The sequence below is a fragment of the Zosterops lateralis genome (genome assembly GCF_965231275.1).
Source record: "Zosterops lateralis genome assembly, chromosome: 2".
In the NCBI taxonomy this organism is placed as follows: Eukaryota; Metazoa; Chordata; class Aves; order Passeriformes; family Zosteropidae; genus Zosterops; species Zosterops lateralis.
The window spans coordinates 16,962,678-16,986,594 of NC_139763.1; the positions used below are offsets into that span (position 1 = coordinate 16,962,678).

The window sequence follows — 23,917 nt, forward strand, 5'->3', positions numbered from 1 at the left end:
TGCTAGTTTTATTTGTAAAATACTTTATTCCTAACAGCAAAATACTTTAATTGTACTTTATAAAAGTTAGCAAAATTTGATACATTTGAAACAGAAACAAGAAAACTATTTCTACTTCAATTACTCAATTTTCTTTTCAAGATGGAAGCTATAAGTATGCACCACAGATTTAACAGATTTCAGTGCCAGACATGTCATTCAATAAATATATCCTTCTACCATTAAATCTATGAAGGACAGTGAAAAAAATTCGTAAAACTACTGAAAAAATAGAAGTATTTTTTGCTTTTTCTGAGGTTTGGAACTAGTAATATCTATACATAACAAAGTTCTTGGCATTTACAACAAGGACTGTACAGAAAGTAACAGAAGAATTTGTTATTAGTACACCAGAACAACCAAATTTGCAGTACAACATTTCAACCAAGAAAGAAAATCAGAAATTCAGTCTTTTTCTTGAATCCTACACAGGACTTCTGCAAGGAAGTGGCAAGGAGGAATTTAAATTATCAATTGATTTAATATTTAATAAGGCCATTGCATATCCTAAGTTGCAATAAAAAGCTGGTCCTATACTCTGTACAATAAAAACTATCCGTTATGAACAGAAGTACAAGTGAAAATGACTAAATTCACTGTTTTATCCTACTGCTAACAAATAAATTATGAAACCTTTGCCTTGGAGAGGACAGATTTAGTTAAATTTAATGCTGCTATGTACAGGCGTTATTTTGGAAGCCACAATTTCCACGACCACAACTCTCAGAGGTAAAATCCACTCTCTATGCCAGTCTTCCAAGAAGCTTCCTTCTGTGAAGAAATTGGACCTCTGAGACTGCACTCAGACCCAACCCAAGTGGCAAGGCAAGTTCACACAGCAGTCAGCCAGTACAGGCACTGAGTACTGTGTGACTGGTGCTGAAAACATGAACAGAAAGGCTTATACCAACCGTATGGAGTTCAACAAAGGCAAGTGCTGGATTCTGCACCTGGAACAGGGCAACCCTGGCTGCACATATAAACTGGGGAATGAGAAGCTGGAGAGCAGCTGTGGAAAGGGTCCTGGTTGATGGCAAGCTGAGTATCAGTCAGAAGTGCCCTGTCAGCCAGGAGAGTGAGCCATTTTGGGGGGCATCAGCACTGCCAGCTGGGCAAGGGAGGGGATTGTCCTGCTCTGCTCTGCACTAGGGGGGCCTCACCTCAAGTGCTGGGGGCAGTTTTAGGCACCACAATACAAGAAAGACATTCAGTGACTACAGAGTGTCCAGAAGAGGGCCATGAGGATGGCGAAGGGTCTGGAGGGGAAGCTGTATGAGGAGTAGGTCAGGTCACTTGGTTTTTGTCAGCCGGGAGGAGACTGAGGGGGAAACCTCATTCTGGTCTTCAACATCCTCACAAGGGAAGATGTGGGGCAGGTACCAATCTCCTCATTCTTGTGACCAGTGAAAGGGCCCGAGGGAAGGGCCTCAAGTTGTGTCACGGAAGGTTTAGGCTGGATATCAGGAAAAGGTTCTTCACCCAGAAGGTGGCTGGTCACTGGAACAGGTTCCCAGGGAAGTGGTCACATCATCAACCCTGACAGAGCTCAAGAAACTTTTGGACAATGCTCTCAGGCACATGGAGTCATTTTTGGGGATGATCCTATGCACTGTCAGGACTTGGACTTGATAATCCTGATATGTCCCTTAAAGCTCAGCACATTTTATGATTCTATGATTACTTCCTTTTTTGAAAACAAACAAACAAATATCCCAAATAACAAAGAACCTACCCAACAAAACTCCCCATTAACTTCTGTACAGTTATGGTTGTTGAATTCTAACTTATCAATGAAACCGAGCAAGATATGAAATTGAATAGAATGGTAATTAATGAATATTATGGTAATTAATTTTTGTTTTTAGAAGTTCAACATCCAAGTGATTTTGCAAACTAGTTCGTTAAAATTTGGTTGGATTTTTTAAATATGTAACTTAGTGCACTAATAAATCTTAGTCTTGTGTGGACAGAAAGGAAAGGCACGGGCAAGAACATTTATTATTGACAGGTGCTTTTCTGGACTTCATACCACGTGCAACAATGGATTTGCTGAAAATGTAAAGCCTTAGTTGCAGTAACCACGAGATGGTGGAGTTCAGGATCCTGAAGAAGTATTTTCCTCAAATTTCACTAAGAAAAAAAAGAACCAACCATTGGACTGCTTGTTTTGGATGGGTTTTTTGTCATTTTTGTAGAGCTAAATCAGAGCAAAGCAGTATTACCAGCTGTACTTATATTGTTGCTTGCCTCTTATCCTACAAAAAACACTGATACGGGAGGCAAAGATGTGAAAGATTATACGATCATTAAGGCTTGAAAAGACCTCGAAGATCATCAAGTACAGATAACAACAAGTTAACCAAATGCAATTAAAAATATTTTTTCCTTTCTGATATTTTTGCTGAAGATATCCAGTTGTCAAAGCAAATTTCATTCCTCATACATAATGAGATAATTTAGCTGGCTATGATTCATCCTCCAAGGAGGACCACTCTTTCCTCTCCTCTTTTCCATCTGCTTCTGCTGAACTGACGCACAGTGCATCTTTTCTAATCAGATTAATTTTTCAGATTCAATGAATCATGAGAAGAAGATGCTTTTAGGAGAGAGCACATTGCACATCCAACAGGGAACAGTGAAAATAATTTCTGAGGAGCACAAATGGTACTCATGCAAAGAGTTAGGGCTCCGAGCCTTCTGCTAACTTTGGTCTCATGAAATGATGCTATTTAGCGCTGCTGACAACTCAGTTGAATAGGACAGCTCAATATTACAGGCTTCTACATGGAATTAATAAAAACCTACTAAATTAAGATTTGAGACAGATGCTAGAGAGCTTCAATCTGAGAGATGAGAGTGTTGCTTTGCCCTGGCTTTACGGAACTGGGATCCTCTTGGGGACTCTGTACTCGAGGACGGCAGTGCCGAGGCTCTCTGGCGGATTCCAGACGTGGCCTTTTTCAGCTCGTGTCTGAGACTGCGGATTGTGCTGTTTATGGCACCCACGCATGCCTTCCAATCAAATCCACTTTCATTTAGATCAAAGGATGGAAAATTCTCTTTAAGAAATTCTAAAAATAAACAAGTATGTAATAGTGAGTTATCAATTATTTATGCAAGCTATATATTCTTTCTAGATGTAATTAAGCTAAAACAAGTGCATGCTACCAAACCAGGACAGCTAGGCACAGCTTGAAAAGCAAAGCAGGGCAGATACTGCTTTCCCCCTTTTTGTTATATTTTAAATTAATAAAAAAAAGTCTAAGCATAAAAACAGAATATGAAAAGAAAACATGACCATGTGTGTGGTTTTGATCCTTTGAAGTGCTGAGTAACTTCAGCTTCTAATGTGGTCAGCTGGCAAAGAGAAATCTTGGGCTCCATTTCAGAATGACCAGTATTAGGCAGGACCAAGCTCTCCTTTAGAGGGACTCTGACAACTATATTCACTAAAATTAATCACAGCAATTCAGCATAACACACATGTACAGAAGAATGGTGACAGAAGAATAGTGAGAGCTCATTCCTTACCATACTGCAAACAAGATCAGTAAACAAACACTTGAGTTTGGTAACAATGAAATTAAAAGAGTAGGATTATGGTACCTTTCATCCCTTCCATGAGTAAAATGAGTAGTTTAAAACCAAAATTAATATTGTTTTTTAAAGTCAGTGAGGAGTGATTGTCCTTCTGAGCTGAGCTGAATTACACGTTTTCTCTAAGCAACCCAGTAAAAAGATTTAAATAAACACCAGAAAGAAATTCTCATCTGTAATTTCAAATCAAGGCAATATTGCTTCTCCTTCTCTGATTAACATCTAGATTCACTTTCATAGTAGAAAGAAAGGTATAGCTAGTAGATATTGTGTCAGCTTTGTTCTTCCATATACCAGCAAGTAAAAATCTAGTATAGCATCATTGTTTACAGTTAGTATTTTAACTTGTAGTTACAAACCTGGAAACTCATTCTGCCAGAAAACTGTCAGTCTGAAGGAAAAAAGTAACTGAGATAAAAACTTGTGCTCTTACAGTTCACTCTGCTCCAGGAGGAGAGATGAAAGGGACAGTAAGTGTGCCTTAGGATGCTCCTGTCATAAACTATGCTGACAAAACATACACTAGCTGTTGGCTGAAGCAGCAGCCAGGCTTTCTATACTTCCACCTCCAGCAGTAAATTCAAGAATACTTGACCTCAGCTCAACGGCACAAAACTACTAGAATTCCTGCAATCTACAGAGCCTTTGTACATGGTCCACAAAACGGCTTTTAAAGTTATATCTTTTTTTTCACCAAACCTGACCAATTTTGGGGATTACAGTCAGGCTATGCAGGGCCTCTTCCTGCTCTGCAGGGTAACATTCAGGGAGCTCTGTCCCTCAAGCTATGCTCAGACACCACCCCAGAGGGTGTGAGTCACAGCTCCATTTTATTTAGCATGAATGCTGTTCCCTCAGATGCAGTCCTTCTTCCTTGTTTCTCTCCACCATCCCAGTGGGTGGGGTGGGGGAACAGGACAGGGAGGAAGAAGGCGGGCAAGCACCTGTGTGGTGTTCAGCTACCTGAAGGGTTAAAACACAACACTTGCTGAATTCCACTTCATAAACTCCCCTTGTTTCCAGTCTTTAAACATGGCTTTTTTGGTCCAGAGCTCAGTTATGAATTCCTTGCTTAGCCCAACCTGTTGCCCCATAACTCTCTCAGTTCTCCTAAGTGTCAAGATGGAAACTCGAGTGCTTGCAGAAGGCTGTTCTTAAAGATTTCCTGAGCTTCTCTCCTATTGAGAGCTGTCTCTCACAAGCTCCTATCTGTGACGTACTCAAAAATTTTGAAGTGTGCTCTCCCAAGCTACAGAGCCTATACTCCGACCCATCTAACTCTACTCAGGACCTTGGGATCACGATTTCATAATCTCTACAGGCAATGCCACCACCAAATACCACACAACAACCCTTTTTTTGAAGGGAGCCATAACCTGCCATGACATCTCTGCTCTCTGCTTCATTTACACAGCCCCTGTATCAAGAAATTATCTCTGATGTCATCCAGAATCCTCAGGGACTGCTCCCATCTCCCACTGCATTGCCCTTTCAAGCCAATGTCAAGACAATTGAGTTTTCCCATACAAACCAAATTAATGACCTGGAGAATTTCTTGAGCTACTAAAATATAACTTTATCTGCTTCCTCTCAACTTGTTCCACTGCTTGCAGAAATGCCTGTAAGAACAGTTTCACAGACTAATTTCTGAAGCTTTATGCTTTGTTCGTAAGATACAAAGTTAATACTCTTATTAGTTTCCCCACATTATGATCTAACAGAGATTTTCTTACTTACCTCTGAGAGCATTAATTTTATTGGAATCCAGCGGGCTCATGCCACGATCCAGACTACCATACACATTGCTTTTCACCAGCACATCTTCAGGGAACATATGACGAATTAGGTAGCGAGCTGACAATTCTGGCCGTGTCTTCCCCTTAGCGACATAAATGACTGAGAAAGGCAACTGAATGTTGCGCCATGGGCTCCCAAGAGGTTCTAGAGGAGATGTCATGGAGGGAAGAGAGATATTGTACACATCCAACACTGACCATGCTTCAAAGTGGCTGTATTAAATCAAAACTGACAAAAGAAATTCATCTAGAATCTATTCTACTTGCTTGGAAAGACCAGAGCAAAACCGTAACACTACAGCTACTGCTAACATGAAACATATTGCAGACATGTGGCCAAGCAGCCAGAATACCCTGCTTGGTTTACAACCAGAAACAGTACTTCTGGTATGTCTTCAGCAATGCAACCTGCATTATTAATTATTGCTTTCCAAGTTGTTTCATCTCATGTGAAAAGATGCTGCTTTTCCAAGTACTTAAGTAAATAAAATTTCTGCTATTTCAGTGGTGCTTAGATCATGTAAGCAGAAACAGAAAAAGAGTGAATATTTTTTAACTAGTTCTACCTGACTTCACTGCAACATTAATAAGAAAAAATGCAAAATTTTTAGTACATAAAGAGGTATGTGGGATCTGACTAACAAATCTTGGGTGCAGAAACAGATCTGATACAGCCCCAAAGTGATCCTAATGGAATAAATTACTTCCAAGGGCAACTAATCTCCAACCATTTTCCTTGAGGGTCTCTAAGCATCACATGCTGTACATGGATTTTTTTTTCCCCAATGCATTTGTATGTTGAACACTTTGTTAAAAAAAGTGAAAATATAAAGGCTGATTTAAGATTTTTATTGTCCTAAAAGGTCTGTTTTGCATAAAGGTGTGCTTTTTCTTCTTAAATTGCGATACCATTCAACAGATATTCTGCGCTAGTTTACTTTCTTAAGGCAGAATATCTACCAAATAAAAGAAAAAAGCCAGGGAAACTGAACCGAGTAATTGAAGCTGAACTTCCCAATGTCACAGTGGATATGCATTATGGGACACTCACTGGTAGATGCAAACATTTATTTTTGTTAGCCAGATATAATGCTCTTGTTCATTCACAAAAAGACTTACTATGTATACATATATAGATGACTACCTTAAGAGAAAAAGAAGACCCACATAGTTTAGAAAATCCCTTTACTATGCAATTATACCTACAGTACCATCTTTTGCCTCTTGATGACTACTGAAAATGTAACAACCAATTTCAGAAAACAAAAATTTTGTTGTTTACCCATAGGTTCCAAAGACTGTTGTTTCCTGACCAAAGTTGTGTGGAAAGCTTCTGGAATCTTATCCGGTCCTGAATTCTGCAATGTGTCAGTTGTGGAGCTGGTCATTTTCTGAGAGCTTTGAGAATTGTCTTCACTATCTTCATTATAATTTAAATCTACACAATGAGATGTATCAGGAGCAACAGACACTTTTTCTTTCCCCTCAGTTGTCTCCTGAAACATTCAGTGAGGTTAGTACACACACTGAGAGAAGCATACCAGTTTTTTAATTAGTGTTCCAGTTTACTTCACATTTAGTATAAATTAGATTTCAGGTCTTTGCAATACGGTTACTCCTGAATTTCTATCATGAAAATCTCATGTAGAACACTTAATAATTATTCAAAGATGTGCACAGAACATTTAGAAGTAAATGTAGTTGGAGATGTTTTGGGAGTGATGTTTCAGTCAATATAAAACTGAAATACATGCTGAATATATTAAAAAAAAAAAAAAAGCCTGTGAAAACAAGTGCTAAGAGCTACTTGTTTAAGCTCTCAATCAAATTTGACACTACTTCTGGGCAACATTTACTGTGCTTTCCTTTTAGTATTCTATGACTGAACACTTCTTAACTGAACTCTGGACACAGGAGCAGGAAGAAGCAGAGCAGAAAACGGCATATTCCAGTATTCCCCACATAGAACCAGTGCTGCAGTCAGCATGCCTGTCCTGAGCAACACAGAGACAGAACCCAAGGAATTTCTAATACAGCTCTTGTACCATGAGGAGGTCAAATAAATAATGTAAGAAAAAGTTCAAACTTAGTACTTAATAAATCATCACCTTAGGAGAATTTGCTGAGTTTCTTTTGGTTTCAGAGCGTAAACAGCGGATCATAGAATTGACATTTGTGATACAGGTTTTCCAGTCTTTTCCATGCTCGCTCAAATCATAGGTTGGAAAGTTAGTTTCAAGAAACTCTGCATAAAAAATATAGAAAGTGTTTGAAGCTTCATGACAAAGCCCAGTAATTATAAGTATTCTAATTTAGAAAGAGAGAGAAAGCTAACTAATGCTTCATGTTTACTGTTCTCCATTTACAAGCTTCAGGTTTCCATTAATAAATAAAGATAGTAAACTTATGCTTTGAAAATAACCAGGATTATGAATTCAGTATGTTCTGTGATACTTTTTGAGTCATTGTGAATAATACTTTTATTATATTAAACATTTCCTGGTAGAATTAGGAGAAATGTGTGATTTATCATACTAACTTTTAAAAAAACCCTCAAACCAACTCCAACATCATCCCCCCAAAAGAACATAGACAGGGTAATGCTCTTGCTGTAACTACTTCATGTGGCTTATAAAATCTCACACTCAATTTTAACCCTTTAACACATATGTGCCATGGGATCTGTGTAAACTACTTGACATTTATTAAAAAAAATGCCCTCCATCTTCACCACTGCCCACTCAAGAGAACTGAAAATAAGAGTATTTAAAAAATACAGTTAATGTTTCTCCTAAGTATACCATGGCCATAGACCAACCCAAATCAACCAAACAAAAAAACCACTGAAAAAATCAATGGCACACACAAACACAAAATAAACTGCAATTAAAAATTTAGAGACAGCAAGCATGATTGATGAACAAGATATACATATAACTAGAAGAAATTTGAATAGTTTTATTCAAATTGAAGAAAAACTAACATTGAGAATTACAAAGCAGGACTTTCAAAACAAAAAGATACTGTAGAGTGGAGCAAATCCACTATGGCATTTATCTGCTCACTAGTTGCCAGACAGTGATTAGGCAGAAACACACAGAAAAGGACTCCTTTAAAGTTCAAAACTATGTTAAGCATGAAAGAAGTGAATCTGTGCATTTTGGGAGGTAACATACCTCTTATTGCAGCAATTTTGTTTGGATCCAATGTCCTGCGCCCTCGTGCACTCGCTCCCATAACGCTGCACAATAAAGTTTTCTTGGGGAACAGGACACGAACCAAGTGTCGCGCTGCGAACTTGGGTTTGGCCTTTTGCCGAGCCTTCACCAAGTGGTGTCCAAGAACTTTTACATTTCTTGCTGGGTCACCAACAAACTCTTCTGTAAAACACAAACATTCAAAGAAAAAAAATTTTAAATCCCAAGTGAGTTGTTAAAAACAACATTTTTTCAAACTCTTTCTCTTGACTCTCAGAGTATATTTTCTACTACAATTAATTCTATTATGTGTTACTACTTATCTTTGCTCTTACAAAAGCAGGTTTAAATTGGAATGATAACAGAAATATCTTTTTGATTGGCATTAACCACCAGCATAACTAACTGAAATCAAAACACCCAAGGAAATACGTTAGACACCCAGTTGTCCACAATGTTCACACTGGCCTATTTTACATATGTGCAGATATCAGGTATGTTTTCAAGACACTGACTCACAAAGAGTGGCGTATCCATACACAGAACTGCTAAATCATAAACTGTTTACAATTTTTTTATAGATCTCTGAATATTTCACCTACTATTCATGCAACTTTTCAGCTGTATTTTAAGACCAAAAGCAAAGAAGTCACAGTTTGGCCTTGCACATAACTCAGGGCATCATTTACACTTTACAAAGGCATTAGTTTTTAATACATTGTGCTATTTTATATGTGTATCTTTATAATAGTGGAACGATCTAAAAAAATTCTTCTTTTTCTTTGGAATGAAGTATTTTGAAAGAAACAAAACTCTGGAGGATTTGAGTATAGAAAGGATGTTTCATGGATAAAATCCCCCACAAGAAGAAAACAGGTAATTCCTTCACACAGATCAGGTAAGCTGCTTTCTTAAAACACGCATATAGGCATATGCCTCACCCAGCTTTAGTGGCAATCTCTTTTGCTTTCTCCAACACATGGATAGCATACCCATATTACTTGTGAATTATACACACGATAAAAAAGGTTACATTAAGAGTGAAAAAGAGAGGCCAGAGTTAAAAGAACCCAAAGCATCTACTGTAAATCAAAGGCTTGTGGTAGTAGCAGCCATTTTTTAGCCTTTGTTTCAGAGTATTTATCACAAAGGAACTCACCAAAGCTAGGATTGATGAAGACTGAAGAAGATGGTAGCTCTTCACTAATATTCACATCCTCAGATGCATTTCTGTAGTTCAATTCCACAGCATTATTCTCCTGACTGGGCTCAGATGGTGCTGGTATTGACGGTGATGCCACAGGTGAAGATGCAACATTGACAGTACTTTCCACAATACTGGGAGCAAGATTTGATTGTGGTGAAAGGTCAGGCATCCCATTAGTTGCTGTGTATGATGAATGCAATGAATGTGTAGAAACTATAGTGGGGAGTGGTGGGCTCTGCCTTCCAAAAGGCTGCTGAGATTCAAGATGAAAACTCTGTGGGGCATGTTTTACTTTGGAATTGACCTGAACATGGCCATTTTGTAAAGCAACCCTTAAAACTGGGCTATGCCTTCCCTGGCCTGATGAAGGGAGATGAAGACTTAAATCTCTTTCCATGTGTTTTTGTACTCTTTTTCCTGAAGGCAAATGACTGGAACTTCTGTATGTAAATCCAAATGGTTTCTGCAAACATGATTCAGAAAACAATTAAAAGGTTAAATTATATATAGTTGATAATTTTGGGGTGTTTTTTTTAATAAACCAGGAAAATTGGATTTTAGTAATTTTCCTATTGGGAGCAAACTCTTCCTTGAAGTAGTTTCTGTCATTAACTCAGAGCTACCACGTTTTAGCCTTCCCTCTACCATCTTCTATTCTTTTTTTGTATTTGCAGCACTAGAGTTTATCTGGTCAGCTTCAGTATTTCTCAAATTTTTTCCACATAGGATGGAGGCAAAATTACTTTTAGACCTCTATAAAAAGTAAATAGACAAAATAAAATTTTAAATTTTTCAGTCATTGACCCAGCCACTGGCTGATGAATTTTCAAGGAATGTGTCCACTGCTATGCTAGCTCCTTTCAAACAAGAAAATATCCAAACACTTTCTCTTCTTTCTTGTAAGCTGAAGACATTAAACATTCATATCTCATCTATAATGAAGATTCCAAAGAGACTGAGATGGTCAAACTGAGAGATGGCCTATGTTTTCCACCACTTCAAGTACTTTTACTAAAAAAATCACATAGCATGCATTCTAGTTCAAAACACATGTCACTGAGCAGGAGTCACCAAATGCTGATGACATGTGGATTTGTTGTTCTTATTTTGTTTAATTTTGGTGGTTTTATGTGTTTGTTGAGAGAAATCTTGTTATATTTTACCTTTGTAACCTTAAAAAAAATCTATGACCTTAAGGAAGTCTTATAGATCTGAAAACTTGTCAACTTCTCCAGCTTTTGGAGTTCATCTAATAAAAAAAGTACTTTTACCCCAAACCATTGCATTAGCCCTTCACAAGTACAGTAATGGTACAGCTATAAAAAAACGAACAGCATTCCTGACGATTTTAAATGGCAGAACCTAAGAAAATAGCTGGCTGGTTGCATCTTACTTAGGGATTAAACCTTCAGAGAAAAAAAAAAAAAAAAAAAAAAAAAAGGCAGTGCAGATCACTTTTAACCCAAAAATCCAAACTTTAAAGCAGCTGCCATCCCACATATCAGAGAGGAGGGTAAGACCACAGAGGTCTTACAGGGTTCATTTGTAGGTGACAAGATCAGTTTATTCCCTGAAACTCGTGGTTTTGAATGTGTGGACAGCACAAGCTTGGAGGTCACAATAAAAATACATACCAGATAAAACCTAGTATCCTACTGATAGCTGACAGGTGTGAGAAATCCAGCTCCATCCATCCTTAAAACAAATGGCCTTACTGTCTTGGCATCTCCTGACAGCAGAATCATCTCTGCCACATTAAAAGCTTGGTAGTGTTGATGACGAAAAAGTCATTACAAAATTTAGGACCTTTTTCAAAAATCATTTGTTATGCTTTCCTTTTAAAGATCATTGTTAGAAGTACTAAAATTGTGTCTCCTTAATTAACAGTAGAATGACCATTTAGGAACAAAACAAATATTATGTACTTAATATCAAACATTATTAAAAATGTTTAAGAAGGAGTTTCCATTAAAAAAAATAATACATTTTATACTGTAATGGATATGACAACATACTGTTGAGATCTAAAGTTCAGTAAACCAATTGAACCTATCTGACTGATGGTTAAACTCTCTTCTAACTGCAGAAACCAATGAGACAACACATTGCATGTTGCAAAGGTGCAACAGCAATATACTGAAGTTTAAGATGCACCTACACCATTCACTTCTGTTCGTACAAATACAAATACAAATGGAATTTTACAGCATCCGTCACAGTATCCTGAATTTGATGGGGGTCACTGCCAATCTGTGGCCACCAGTCAGTAACACAGGAAACTGAGGCTGGCACATAATCAGAAAGCTCAAATAATTGAATTGAAATACATTCAAAGTCTACTATTTTGCTACTAATTTTAATCTTAGTGAAAGGATAGGGATTTTTTAAAATAATCAGGAAAAATGAGAGAATTAAAGCAAAAATAAATATCTTAGGTATTTAATACTCACAGGTTTGAGCAAGATTGGCTTTATACGAGCATGCTGCATTTCTGAGACCTTACGATGAAGCAGGTCAAATTTTTTATCCAACTTCTGAATGGCATCATACATGGCCTGTCAACAAACATAAGACTGAAAACAGTACTGTTTCACAAGAACCCAACCTAAACCTGAAGAAATCAAGAAAGTTCAATTAAAAGGTGAACTCCCTCCCTAAAACTTCCTTCCATAGCACAGCTAAATGCTCAAGGAGACTTACAGGACATTAACACTTGGCTACAAACCACTCACAAACTGACTTCCATTAAGCGTGGCCTGAATGACTCCAGTCACACAAGTGCTCACCTGAATAAATATGGGATGCTTTTAATTTTTAGTGCAGTTATTTTAAATTTTGCCAGTTACTGCTTCAGAAATCAAAAGGAAAGTACTTACAAAACCAACCCTAGCAGGATTTTTGGCACACCTTTGGCAAGCAACATGTACTTTTCAATAGCTGGGTGTGTATCACTGCCATATCTTTCCCATTACTGTGAAGCTCCTCCCAATAACTAAACTTTACATTTTGTATTAAAGCTTAATATTTGAAAATTATTCCAATGAAAAGTCAGAGAATATGAAGGAGATTGGTTTTACTTTGAAAATATTGTAGCTATGTGGGCAATTAACAAGAAAACAATTGGGAAGGATCACTGGTGGTCAAGTTTATAATACAACTCTTCCTGAAGTTTAAAACTAAAATAGCTTAAACACCATTTCAGATAAAAAGGAAAAAAAAAATACCTGGCAATAACTGAGGACCTCCGTAAGAGGATTCTGCTGATATTCAGTATAAGAAGCTTCAGATAAAATGCTCTCCTTTTTCATTAGAAAAATAATTATATATAAAAAAGAAAAAAAAAGGAAAAAAAAGGAGTGTAAGGTACAAATATATACACAGACTTGGATATTGCATTAAGCGAGTAAATATCAACTTCAGATCTCTCATGCCTACCCCAAAACATGCATCTCCAAAGCAGCTTTTCAAAGTCAGTCAAACAGAAGAAAATTCACTTACACATTCATAGTCTTGTTCATACTCATAAACGACACTGTCACTATCTTCATATTCTTCTTCCCTGGTTCTCATCTGGGAAATAATATAATTAACATTTAGTATTTTGAAAACTTAAAGACTTCTCCTAGGAATCCAAATTGGACTGAAACTTTTGGTTTTAGCTATAATTCCCTCCCTTGGCTATAAGAAGCTGCAAAAAAACAAGACTTACCACAGTCATCTTATTTATGTACTGGTATGTTAAGGAAACTTTCCTGTCTGACCACTCAGGAGACACTCTGGTGGTCACCCAGAGACAGTAACTGCTGGGACTGAAGCCCCTTTGCAGTGGATGGCTCAGGTGTTCTGCCTGACTCCCTGCATACTACTCTACTTTCACAGTCAGATAAGGTTTCCTTACCAGCTTGACCCTGGGTATGCTATAGCAGAGTCTCAGACCTCTAGTTTCAATTAATTTTACCATGGTACAGGAACAGGACATATATATATATATATATATATATATATATATATATATGCATGAATAATAACATGCATTTTTGTTCATTCTAAAGCAGAACTTTCTTATCTAACTATATGTACTATACAGCCAAGCTTACACAATCACAGAATCACTGAATCACTTAGATTGGAAAAAACCTCTGAGTCCAAATTATGAGACTTTAGTGGGTTTAACTGAAAGCAAAAGCTGTAAAGAATTTCTAGAAGGGACAATTTGCTCATGGCTTGCAAAGTGCTTTTAACCAGGAAGAACGGCGCCACCACCTGGACAATCCTGACATTTTCCTTTTACTGGATGCCGATCCCATCCACCACAAACCACAGGTTTAATGTGTCTGCTGGTGGTATTTTCTTCTAATTTTTTTTAACTGATAAGTTTTATTTTACAAAAGCAAGGATGGGGTTGGGGAGTGGGTGATGCTTCTGCTTTGTTTACAACCGTCAGAATTCAGTGACAGGTAAAATTGCAAGTTTATTCTGGGAGTTACCGAAAAACACCTGAAGGACAACCAAGTTGGCCACAGCCAGCACGGCTTCAGAAGGGTAAAGTCCTCCTTGTCAAAGTTAATTTGCTTTTATGACAAGCTGACCCACCTAGCTAGCTGATCAAGGGAAGTCAGTTGATGTAATCTGTTTGGATTTCATAAAGCTTTTGATACTGCGTCTCACAGGATCCTCTGGACAAAATGTCCAGCACACAGCTGGATAAACACATCATGGGATGGGTGAGTAACTGGCCCACAAGCCAGGCACAAAGGGTTCACAAAGTGAATGGGATAGCATCAAATTGGGGACCTGTCGCTAGTGGGGTTCAGCACAGCTCCATCCTGGGCCCTGTGCTTCTCATCATCTTCATAAATAACACAGACAAAGGACTGGAAGGGAGACTAAATCTTCTGATGACACTGAGCTGGGAGAAGCTGTTGACTCCCTTGAAAGTGGAGAGGCCTCGCAGAGAGATCTGAACAAATCAGAGGCTGGGCAACCACCAACTGTATGAAGTTTAACAAGGACAGTGCTGGATTCTGCACCTGGGATGGGGCAACTCTGGATGTACTGACAGACTACAGAGTAGTAGGCTGAAGATTTGCTAGAAGCATCCATGCATAGATATCCCTACCCATCTTCAGTGGAATATCATCAAATCACCACACAACAGTGAAAGAAAAATGATATTCCAAGTAACATTGAATATGGTCTCAAAACAAAGGGCTATTGATTGGTGAAACATACCACATTGTGTTCCACTACAGCAGGAGAAAGTCGTTTTCTTTTGTTATGCAAAACCACAAAATCCATATTTTCAGGGCTGTGACCATTTCCTCTCTGCATCATTCCAGACCGCCTCATTTGTGAGGCTGTTTGATCAGCAAGCACTGGCAAGCCTTCGCTTCCTGGAAAAGTGAAGACAAAGTTTCCTATTGTATTAAACATTTCACTACACTAAAAACAGGCACAGTCACCCTTTTATTTTTTTTAATTTTCAGACTGCTTGATTATTTGAAATTTGTTTACCAGCATATTATCAAACAATTATTTATCCAATTAATTTAGATCAAAAATGATAAATTCAATTTTTTTTTTCAAACATAATAATATAAAAAAGGCATCAGTAAAAGTAATACTTTGTGAGCATAAATGGCTAAGAAAAAGTTAAAATAAAAGTTCTTCTGCAGCATGCAGGGAGAAATAAAGATCTAGAGCTCTATCTGCATGATGTTGAGCTTGCTCTAACAAGGCAAGAAGTTACAAGACAAAACTAGAAGAAACTCTTTTGGACAGACAGAATGAGATCTGAAGAAAAGGCACTGCTCTACAAGATACTGGTCTAAGATAGTGGTTGAATAAAACCTATCAGAGAGAATTTCAGTTCAAAGTTCAATAGTTACGTTTGACATAAACCCATGGTGTTTCACTTGTATATGTCACTATACTTGATTTTAACTAGACAATATTTAATGCTAATATACCCAAAGAAACAAAATTATATTTTACCTTTTAAGAAACAATTGCTCTCATCATGATTTATTTATTAATAATGAAATAATTACTCATGTCCTAAAACCAAGGTCAGCAACTGTCTATGATAGCTTCTTGGGCAGAAGTTTTAATTTTGGTGGGGCTGTTTGTTTATTTTCAATACCAGAGACAAAACCCCAAGTAAACCATCCAAACCATCCTCCACTCCCAAATTTGTTTTTAGATGTAAACATACAGAAAACTACAGAATACTCGACCGTCAATTAGAAGACCAAAAAGACTAAAGGTTCTCAGAAGCACCCAACAACACTAGGAAACAGGTGTAACTTGTGTCTGTGAAGAGAAATACTGATGGGGTTCTGTACAGAGTTAACTGGCTGAATTAAAAAAAATATATCCCCCAAACTAGAAAGTGCCTTTACTTAGTTAAAGTAATTTTTCTCACTGACTTGGTAATACTGCTACAAGACTTAATAAATAGTTATAACAGCTGTAAAGAATTTTGGTCTGGGCCAATGAAACATTGGGTAAGATTTCTTGAGAGATTTCGATCTTGCATGTTAAATACAGTGAATTAGAGACAGTCACAATGCCTACTTACCACTAATGATTTATCATCTTCAACAACCATCTCGCTATCATTACACATCAGCATTTCCAGTACTAAGTTACATTGGATGGATTATCTAAAACCCTAACTTTTTAGGCTAGGTTCTTTCATGCCATTTATTTTCCAAATTGCTTCCTAATTTATTCCCCGGTATGCCTACCCTTACAAGCATGTAAAAAGTTGTCTTTTTAAAATGTAATATTTTAGCAGGCTCACCATTTACAAGGACCTCAAAAGTAGTTACTAAAAGGCACTCCTCTTTAAAGGCACTGAAAAGCCATTTCTATAAAGCAGCTTTCTAATAAAACATGTTTTAAAGATACGGGTAATATAGAAAGGACTGAATCCAAAAGCACAGAATATATGGCATTAAAACTAGCCATTAACTATCAGACTGCAATAAAAATGAAACATTAATTACCATAGGCAAGTTGATTCATTTGGTGAACAGCGCTGCTTGCTTCAGAGTTCTGCTGCACCGGCATGAAGCTTTGAGTGGACAGCCCGTTGTCTCCCTGGTCCATAATCACTGCCTCATCCTCCTCCTCAGTCTTCACACACAAATAATCTATTAGCAGATGCAGAAAGAGAAACAGGTAAGTCTGCAGGCCATTCTGTGTATCAGGCGACAACTGTAGGGCCTGTACCACACCTAGCATTACCTCAATTGTACCACAGGCTATTATACATTTGGTTTCACTTTCGCATCTAAATGCAAAGTCACTTTTAAACACAGATTCTGAGGTTTCAACACACTAAAATGGAATCAGCTTACTATTGTTTGGATGGTGGGATTTCTGAAACTATTCAGCACCCAGTTCTCCCTAAAGTGTGAAGCTTCAAAAGGAACAGTTATAAGCCAGTAACAAGCACTTCTACAAACTCCACTCTTTACATATTCAAGCATATGAAAAAATGTATTAATTTGGTCTAGAAATTTTACTTTTGTAATTAAGACTTGCTTAATACACTTGAAACAAATTAGTCTACAAATCCTAATGGTACACTTGGTATTCAGATCAATCCAAATATTGGCTCCCAATGCAATACTGTGCAGAAACACTGAATGGCAAATCCCCAGTACTAGATTTTTTCCAACTAAACACACCACATCAAGAGAAAAATGATTTCAGAATAACTGCATTATAGTTATTATTGCTAGATCCAGTGTTTTTGACAAGGTTGGGAAGGAAGTGGAATTTATTTTTGATTAAACAAATAATTAGAAGGAACCTTATCAAATTAGGAAATAAAACTTAAATTCAGCCAGCACACATGCATGACACTCTAACTATGCATAACACAGGCTGAATTTTTCACAGGGTCTCTGCCCTGTTCAGTGTGCGGGTTGGATTGAGCTCCAGGAACAAATCAGAACTGTATGGGTGGAACAGCAGCCTGGGTCTCTACTCTCACATAATCAATTCACTCCAAATCCCGGTCTCTTCCAATTTCTAAAAGAGACCAAAAGGAAAGAATGAAATTGAATTCCACAGGTCATTCAGTTTTCCCTCGGCCAATACTCCCATCTAATTCAAATGCCGTAATACAGTAGGCTTTGGATTTGGCTGTCATCAGATTAAGAAACTGATGGTCTGTTCAGAAACACTCATCAACTGCCACACAGTCAAGAGCTTTGTTTTTAGGTGTAAACAAAACCAAAAAGCTACCTGGGACAGATCTGACCTGTACAAAGGAGTTTACTGAGGACACACTCTAGGATACGCTTAGACTGCCAACAAGAGAACAATTCCTGGCCAGTATTCATCAGCTGTATAGAAGTAAACAACAAGCTTACTCATGAACTTAATTTAGGCGCAGCTTTTAGCAAAACACTTCAGTGATATTCACTGACTGAAGTTCATCACAGGCTAACATGAGTTGTTAGCGTGTGCTGAATTATTTAACTGCCTCAGAAGCACAAATTTCTTTGTTGACAATCATTTAGTATTCTACCTACTTTGGGAGAGAATTAATAAAGAGTCAGTAAAAGTGCATCTGCATTAAAGCAGGAGGGATGAGAATCCTCTCTGCCAATTTCCCCAACCAGGACACCAGATTAGTGCATGGTCTGACAAATGCCCTACTTACAGCTGGGTCTCTGCTGTCCTGCAATCCTCTATCTCTAACTAGACAAAGCAAGGCAAATTGTATGTTATTTACGCAACCCTAAAAAGCACAGAATCTACCTGTATATTAATCTCTGCCACAGATCTCATGCCTTACTGAAATAACACAAGCAAAACCCTACCTGTCCAGCAACTACATCACTCAAACCTACAGCAGACAGAGTGATGAGTATGGAAAAGAGAAATTCTGTGCAACCAGCACACAGCAAAGACATGGCAATGTGAAAGCAGCTCCATCTGGACTAGAGGAAAGCCAGTATGATCAGAAGTTAGGAGAGTTTCTACAACTGGTTGATACTGAAAGCAAGGCTCAGTCTATCATATCCTCTACCACCCTCCCTTAAATAAGTTTCAAAATCAGAATTTCAACAGTGCAGTGGCCTCCAAGCATAAAGTGCTTCCAAAGCCTGCAGCTACACCAATTCACAGCTGAAGAACAAACATAAACCAAACAGGAAAATACAGGAAAACCACCTCAATTAAAAAACCCCAAACCAAACCAAACCAACACATTTCTACAATGACATACAAGCAATACAGCAACAACCCGTAATCTCTCATTTTAACCTCTCAGGTGATGGCCAGGATCTTCCTCATCCCCTGGCCTTTTAATTTCCATCACCCATTGCTAAACATGGCTGCTTTCACACATAGAAAGGAAATTATTCTGTCTTCAGAACAGCACTTTTACATGGACAGTTAAGAAACTTGGGAGATTAGAATACACCACCCATTTCCAGGAAGATTCATTAATATGACTGGTCATACTGCAACAATAAGAAAAGCAGCTCCAATATTGTAGATTCACCTGCTTTATACAACCACTGCTTCCTAAATGTTTGTGATACTTCCTTAAAGTGCCAGGAATAGAAAATATTACCATACATAATGTTGTGGTTTGAAAGCAAAATGAATGAGAGGCTCCAAGTCAGAGATATAATTTAATAAGAAGAAAGGTAAAAAGGTAAATGTAAAAAAAAAATAAATACAATAACACAAAGGATTACTGACAGAGTCAGAATACAACCTGAGCAGGATTGTGGAAGCAGTCCAGGTGAGGTGCTCTTCCTGAAGCAGTGATCCTGTAGAAAGGTCTGGTAGCTCTGCTCCTCTGGGAATCCAGTGGATAAGTGCTACTTGCACTGTCCCAAATCCCAGCTTATATCCAGGTGGGAATGCTTGGCTCCTCCCCCTGGGCAGAGCATCTCACAATAGCATGAGAAGTGTGAAATGGGTCCTTGATGACCCATTAACAGAGATGACCCCTGGAGGGAGTTACCTGTGACTCATGGGCCATTAGCAGGAGACACCCCAAAAGTCATTAGCAGAAAACACCCCAAAGGCGTTAATGGGCCATTAGCAGAAGAGGCAGGGGGCTTGGGAAAACACTAGCCCACCTGGTTTCAACAGTTCATGAAGATGGTGATAGAATAAATACTTTGTGTACATCCTACACTGCAACCCAGGACACATAAATAACATCAAACATCTGACCCTCAGGTAGAAACCAAAACATACCAAATTCTATGGATAAATTTGTGCTCCTGAAAAAAAAAATTAAAATTAAGCAATCAAGTGTTTTTTTACTTCTGACCTGAATGAAGATGCAATTGCATTTCTCAGGCCAAGTTAGTTATTTATATACATTAACTCACTCCACTGACAGAAAATTTCATTACATAGACATTTAGATGTTTCCAGTAAGTCTTGAAAGGAAATTATAAATTTAAAAGCTGTGACTAAGGAAATATTTCAGATTTACATATTTCAAACATGGCTTTTACTGTGAAGTGGATTACACATTAGTAAAACTTACTAAATAGGCTGATTTAGACAATCATTGGATCAAGTTGTCAGTTTAGAACTATAAATTTCTGTTTGAAAACTGAAGAAACAGTCATCTAAAATTAGAAAACATAACCAAACTCATTTCCTTTTTAGACTCAATGCATACTCTTAGTTATATGATATAGATTATAACTTGGAATTTTCAGTAGAGCAGCAAGATCTGATAAAAGCTTGAAGCTCATTAAAAAATGTATATCGTACAGAAAAACTTTTATAGACAGAGCAGTCCAGTGAAATGATCACATTAAAAAGCCAAGATTGGAGGGGATCTTTTTAACTTCCAAGATATTTAAGTTCACAATTTAGAATTCTTCAATCAGGAGACTGTCTTCACTTCTGCACAAAGTCATCAGGTTGAAGAACGTTAAATGCACTGACACTTGAATTATTTGCACTCACAACCATCCACCTCTGTGCCTAACCCCGTACTGTATTGAATTACAGCTTTTTATGCAGCACTGTGAAGTCAAGCATCACGATTTATTTCCAGTAACCAAGAGAAAGACATATTTAAAAGTAATTGGGACTTGAAAATGTATTGGTATTAAACATAAAGAAACACTAAACCAACCAAACTCAAACTCTTTCAAAGGCAGAATCGAAAGGAAAAGCATTGAAGCTCAAAAAAACTCTCAAGCAACTATGAATTACATACCGAAACAAATCAAGCAAAGCAACCCCACCCAAACAAATAAAGAACTTAACCTGGGTTGAAACTAAGCCACAAAAGGAGAGACAGCTAGCCTTAACCTGGATCACAATTAGATCCTGCACTATTTATGGCATGACACTTGTGCTAACATACACAAGGAAGTGAACTAACACAGGGGAGAGCCCAAGAACACCAGTGCCCTTCAGGGTTAGGATCGTCCCATCACAACTTTAAGTAATCACTTCCCTATAAACTCATTCTCACTGCAAACATAACTGGGAGTTTTAAGCAGATTTGTGCATACTAGGATAATGAGAGCTACAGGCATAGAAATGCAACCAGATCTGATGCATCAGCTTAAGTCTGAAGACAAGACTATTTTTTTCTTTTCCCAAGTATATTACAAATAAAATACGTCACATAAGGCAGTGGTATAAGGAAGGACTTGTACTGATTCAGAGTTTACCTGATGAATGTTCTCACTTGTTGCAGAAACACAAATATAAATGACCATCAAATACAGAATGGTAAAGGGAGGTTGATGAGAGAGGATGATGGCTTAAAGCACCAATTAGTACTAAATCCTATCTCATCCTCTACTACAGAGTTCCTGAAGGGCTTCTTGCAGAATCAGTAAAAACTCTTCATAGAAACTCTGTGTAAATAAAAACAGATTTTACAAAGATATTTAAATGCTGCACCCAGAAAAAAAATGGCAGCACTCACCTCAAGTCACACCCTTTAATTTATCATACTTCTGGTTATTTTGCCCTTCCTCTAGATATGTTGCCAGGGATCAGAGACACCAGAATACTCTACCAGAGATAAAATACTGAACAACAGCCTCTGAACACTGAAACAGTTAATTTTGAATGCTGTTGTCAGAATTTGCAAGAAACTGAGATAACAGAAAGGAACGTTAAGCTCATACAAACCAGTTACTGTGGAGAGAAGCAAAATAAAAAAAACAGATTTCCTGTACCTTTACATGTCATAGTTAGGTCACTGAGATGATACAACCACTGAAAGTCAAGGTAAAACCACTCCCACACAAAGACCTTTGGTGTTTTTTTAAGATTGGATCTCATACAGCACCTTTTGATTGAACAATGTTATTAATGGCAGATTTCTTCTATTGCCAGCGACTAGTATAAGCTTAGTATTTGCTAGGATTTGCTAGGATTACAGATTTACAGACAAAGCCACTCAGGAAACAGAAGAATTGAGGACAAAGGAGAAGGACCAACAAACACATCACCGTGTACATTTATTTAATAAAGTTTATATAACAATTGCTATGCTCCCACCCTTCTGCATCTCAGCCCTACCCCTTTAATTCATGTTGACACTTGCAGAACTGCACAGTGATGCGGCTATTTCCTAATCAGAGAAGTTCCTTGAACAATGAAATCATACAAGAAAATCTGGCATCTGAGCAAGACACAACCACAACTTCCTTAAAGAGTAGGTCTGGGACTGCAACAACCTAAATGGGCATAAACTAATTTGATTCTGTACAAACATCACTCCTCTGAAGGGCAAGACAAAGCACGTAATTGGAGGAAGTAGATCTGTTTTGATCCAAAATCAAGGTGTCTGAAGTCTAAGACACGTAAGTTGTGCTATGCACTGTGTCATCTGATAGACAACTCATTAGGTCAGGCCTCTCACTTTGGGAGCATCATTGATCATCTCTCCCTCACTCAGGTTTTGTATCCGAGCAGCAGCAGCAGCGCCGGGTGAACCTGTCAAAGCCGAGACGCTGCAACATCTCGGCACTACGCTCAGCTGCCATCTGAGGACTATGGAAACCAAAAGCTTCCCCCACCACCAACACCGGTACTGACGCAACCGATCTGCGGCTGGGCCGCGCTACTCCTGAGCACTAACTTCCCCGAGAGCCCTGCCCCGGGAACGAGGGCCCGTGGGCCGCGCTGGGCGCGCCCGCCATGGGGGGCGAGGAGGGGCAGCCCCCCCCGCCATCAGCGCCGCCGCCGCGTCCCCGCGTCGCCAGACCCCGCCGGCGCTGACGCGACGCCGACGGGCAGGAGCGACAGCCAATGGCAGCGCCGGCCGCGCGGGAACGGGCGAATAGCGACGGGCGCGGTGGGCGTGGCCCGGCCGGCTCGGCAGCGGGCGTTGGGGCTGTTGCGAACGATGAGGGAGGGTTCCCCGCGCCCCGGCGGCGTCGGCGGAGCGAGCCGGCCGGCCGCGAGCCTTACCCTCCTCGGACATGGCTTTCTGGGGCGGCTGAGCGCGGGGTCCTCCTCGGGCGAGTCGGGCGGTGGAGCCAGCCGGGGCTCGGGCACGGGCAGGTGTGGCCGGAATGCGGCGTTGGAAACGGAAGCGGCTTCTCCGACGTGAGCAAGAAACTGTTTTGGAGCAGTGCGGCTGCGCACTGGGCGCGGGGGCGCGCCCGGGAAACGGGAGCGCGGGGGCCGTGCCGCCCGCTCCTTCAGCAGTCGCGGCTTGCGCGCCGCAGTCTGTCCGCTAGCGGGCGAGTCAGCGAGCCAGCCCCACAGCCCGTCCGCTCCCACAGCAGCCATCCAGCCAGTCTGCCAGCCCCACAGCCCGTCCGCTCCCACAGCAGCCATCCAGCCAGTCTGCCAGCCCCACAGCCCGTCCGCTCCCACAGCAGCCAGCCAGCCAGTCTGCCAGCCCGACAGCCCGTCCGCTCCCACAGCAGCCATCCAGCCAGTCTGCCAGCCCCACAGCCCGTCCGCTCCCACAGCAGCCAGCCAGCCAGTCTGCCAGCCCCACAGCCCGTCCGTTCCCACAGCAGTCAGCCAGCCAGCCAGTCTGCCAGCCCCACAGCCCTCCGCTCCCACAGCAGCCAGCCAGCCAGCCGAACAGCCGGTCCGCT

General features: G+C 39.4%; 1 protein-coding gene across 1 annotated transcript; it reads right to left on the reverse strand.

Annotated features, from left to right (window-relative positions):
* Positions 1-23,372, reverse strand: BEND2 (BEN domain containing 2). The gene is made up of 12 exons (XM_083882437.1): positions 23,277-23,372; positions 16,847-16,993; positions 15,069-15,229; positions 13,335-13,406; positions 13,061-13,135; positions 12,287-12,391; positions 9,789-10,299; positions 8,609-8,812; positions 7,541-7,677; positions 6,715-6,928; positions 5,374-5,577; positions 1-3,110 (listed from the first exon to the last, which is right to left on the reverse strand). The coding sequence occupies exons 1-12, from the start codon at positions 23,287-23,289 to the stop codon at positions 2,878-2,880; spliced, it is 2,076 nt and encodes a 691-aa protein (XP_083738563.1). The 5' UTR covers positions 23,290-23,372; the 3' UTR covers positions 1-2,877.
* Positions 23,373-23,917: the final 545 nt, after the last annotated feature.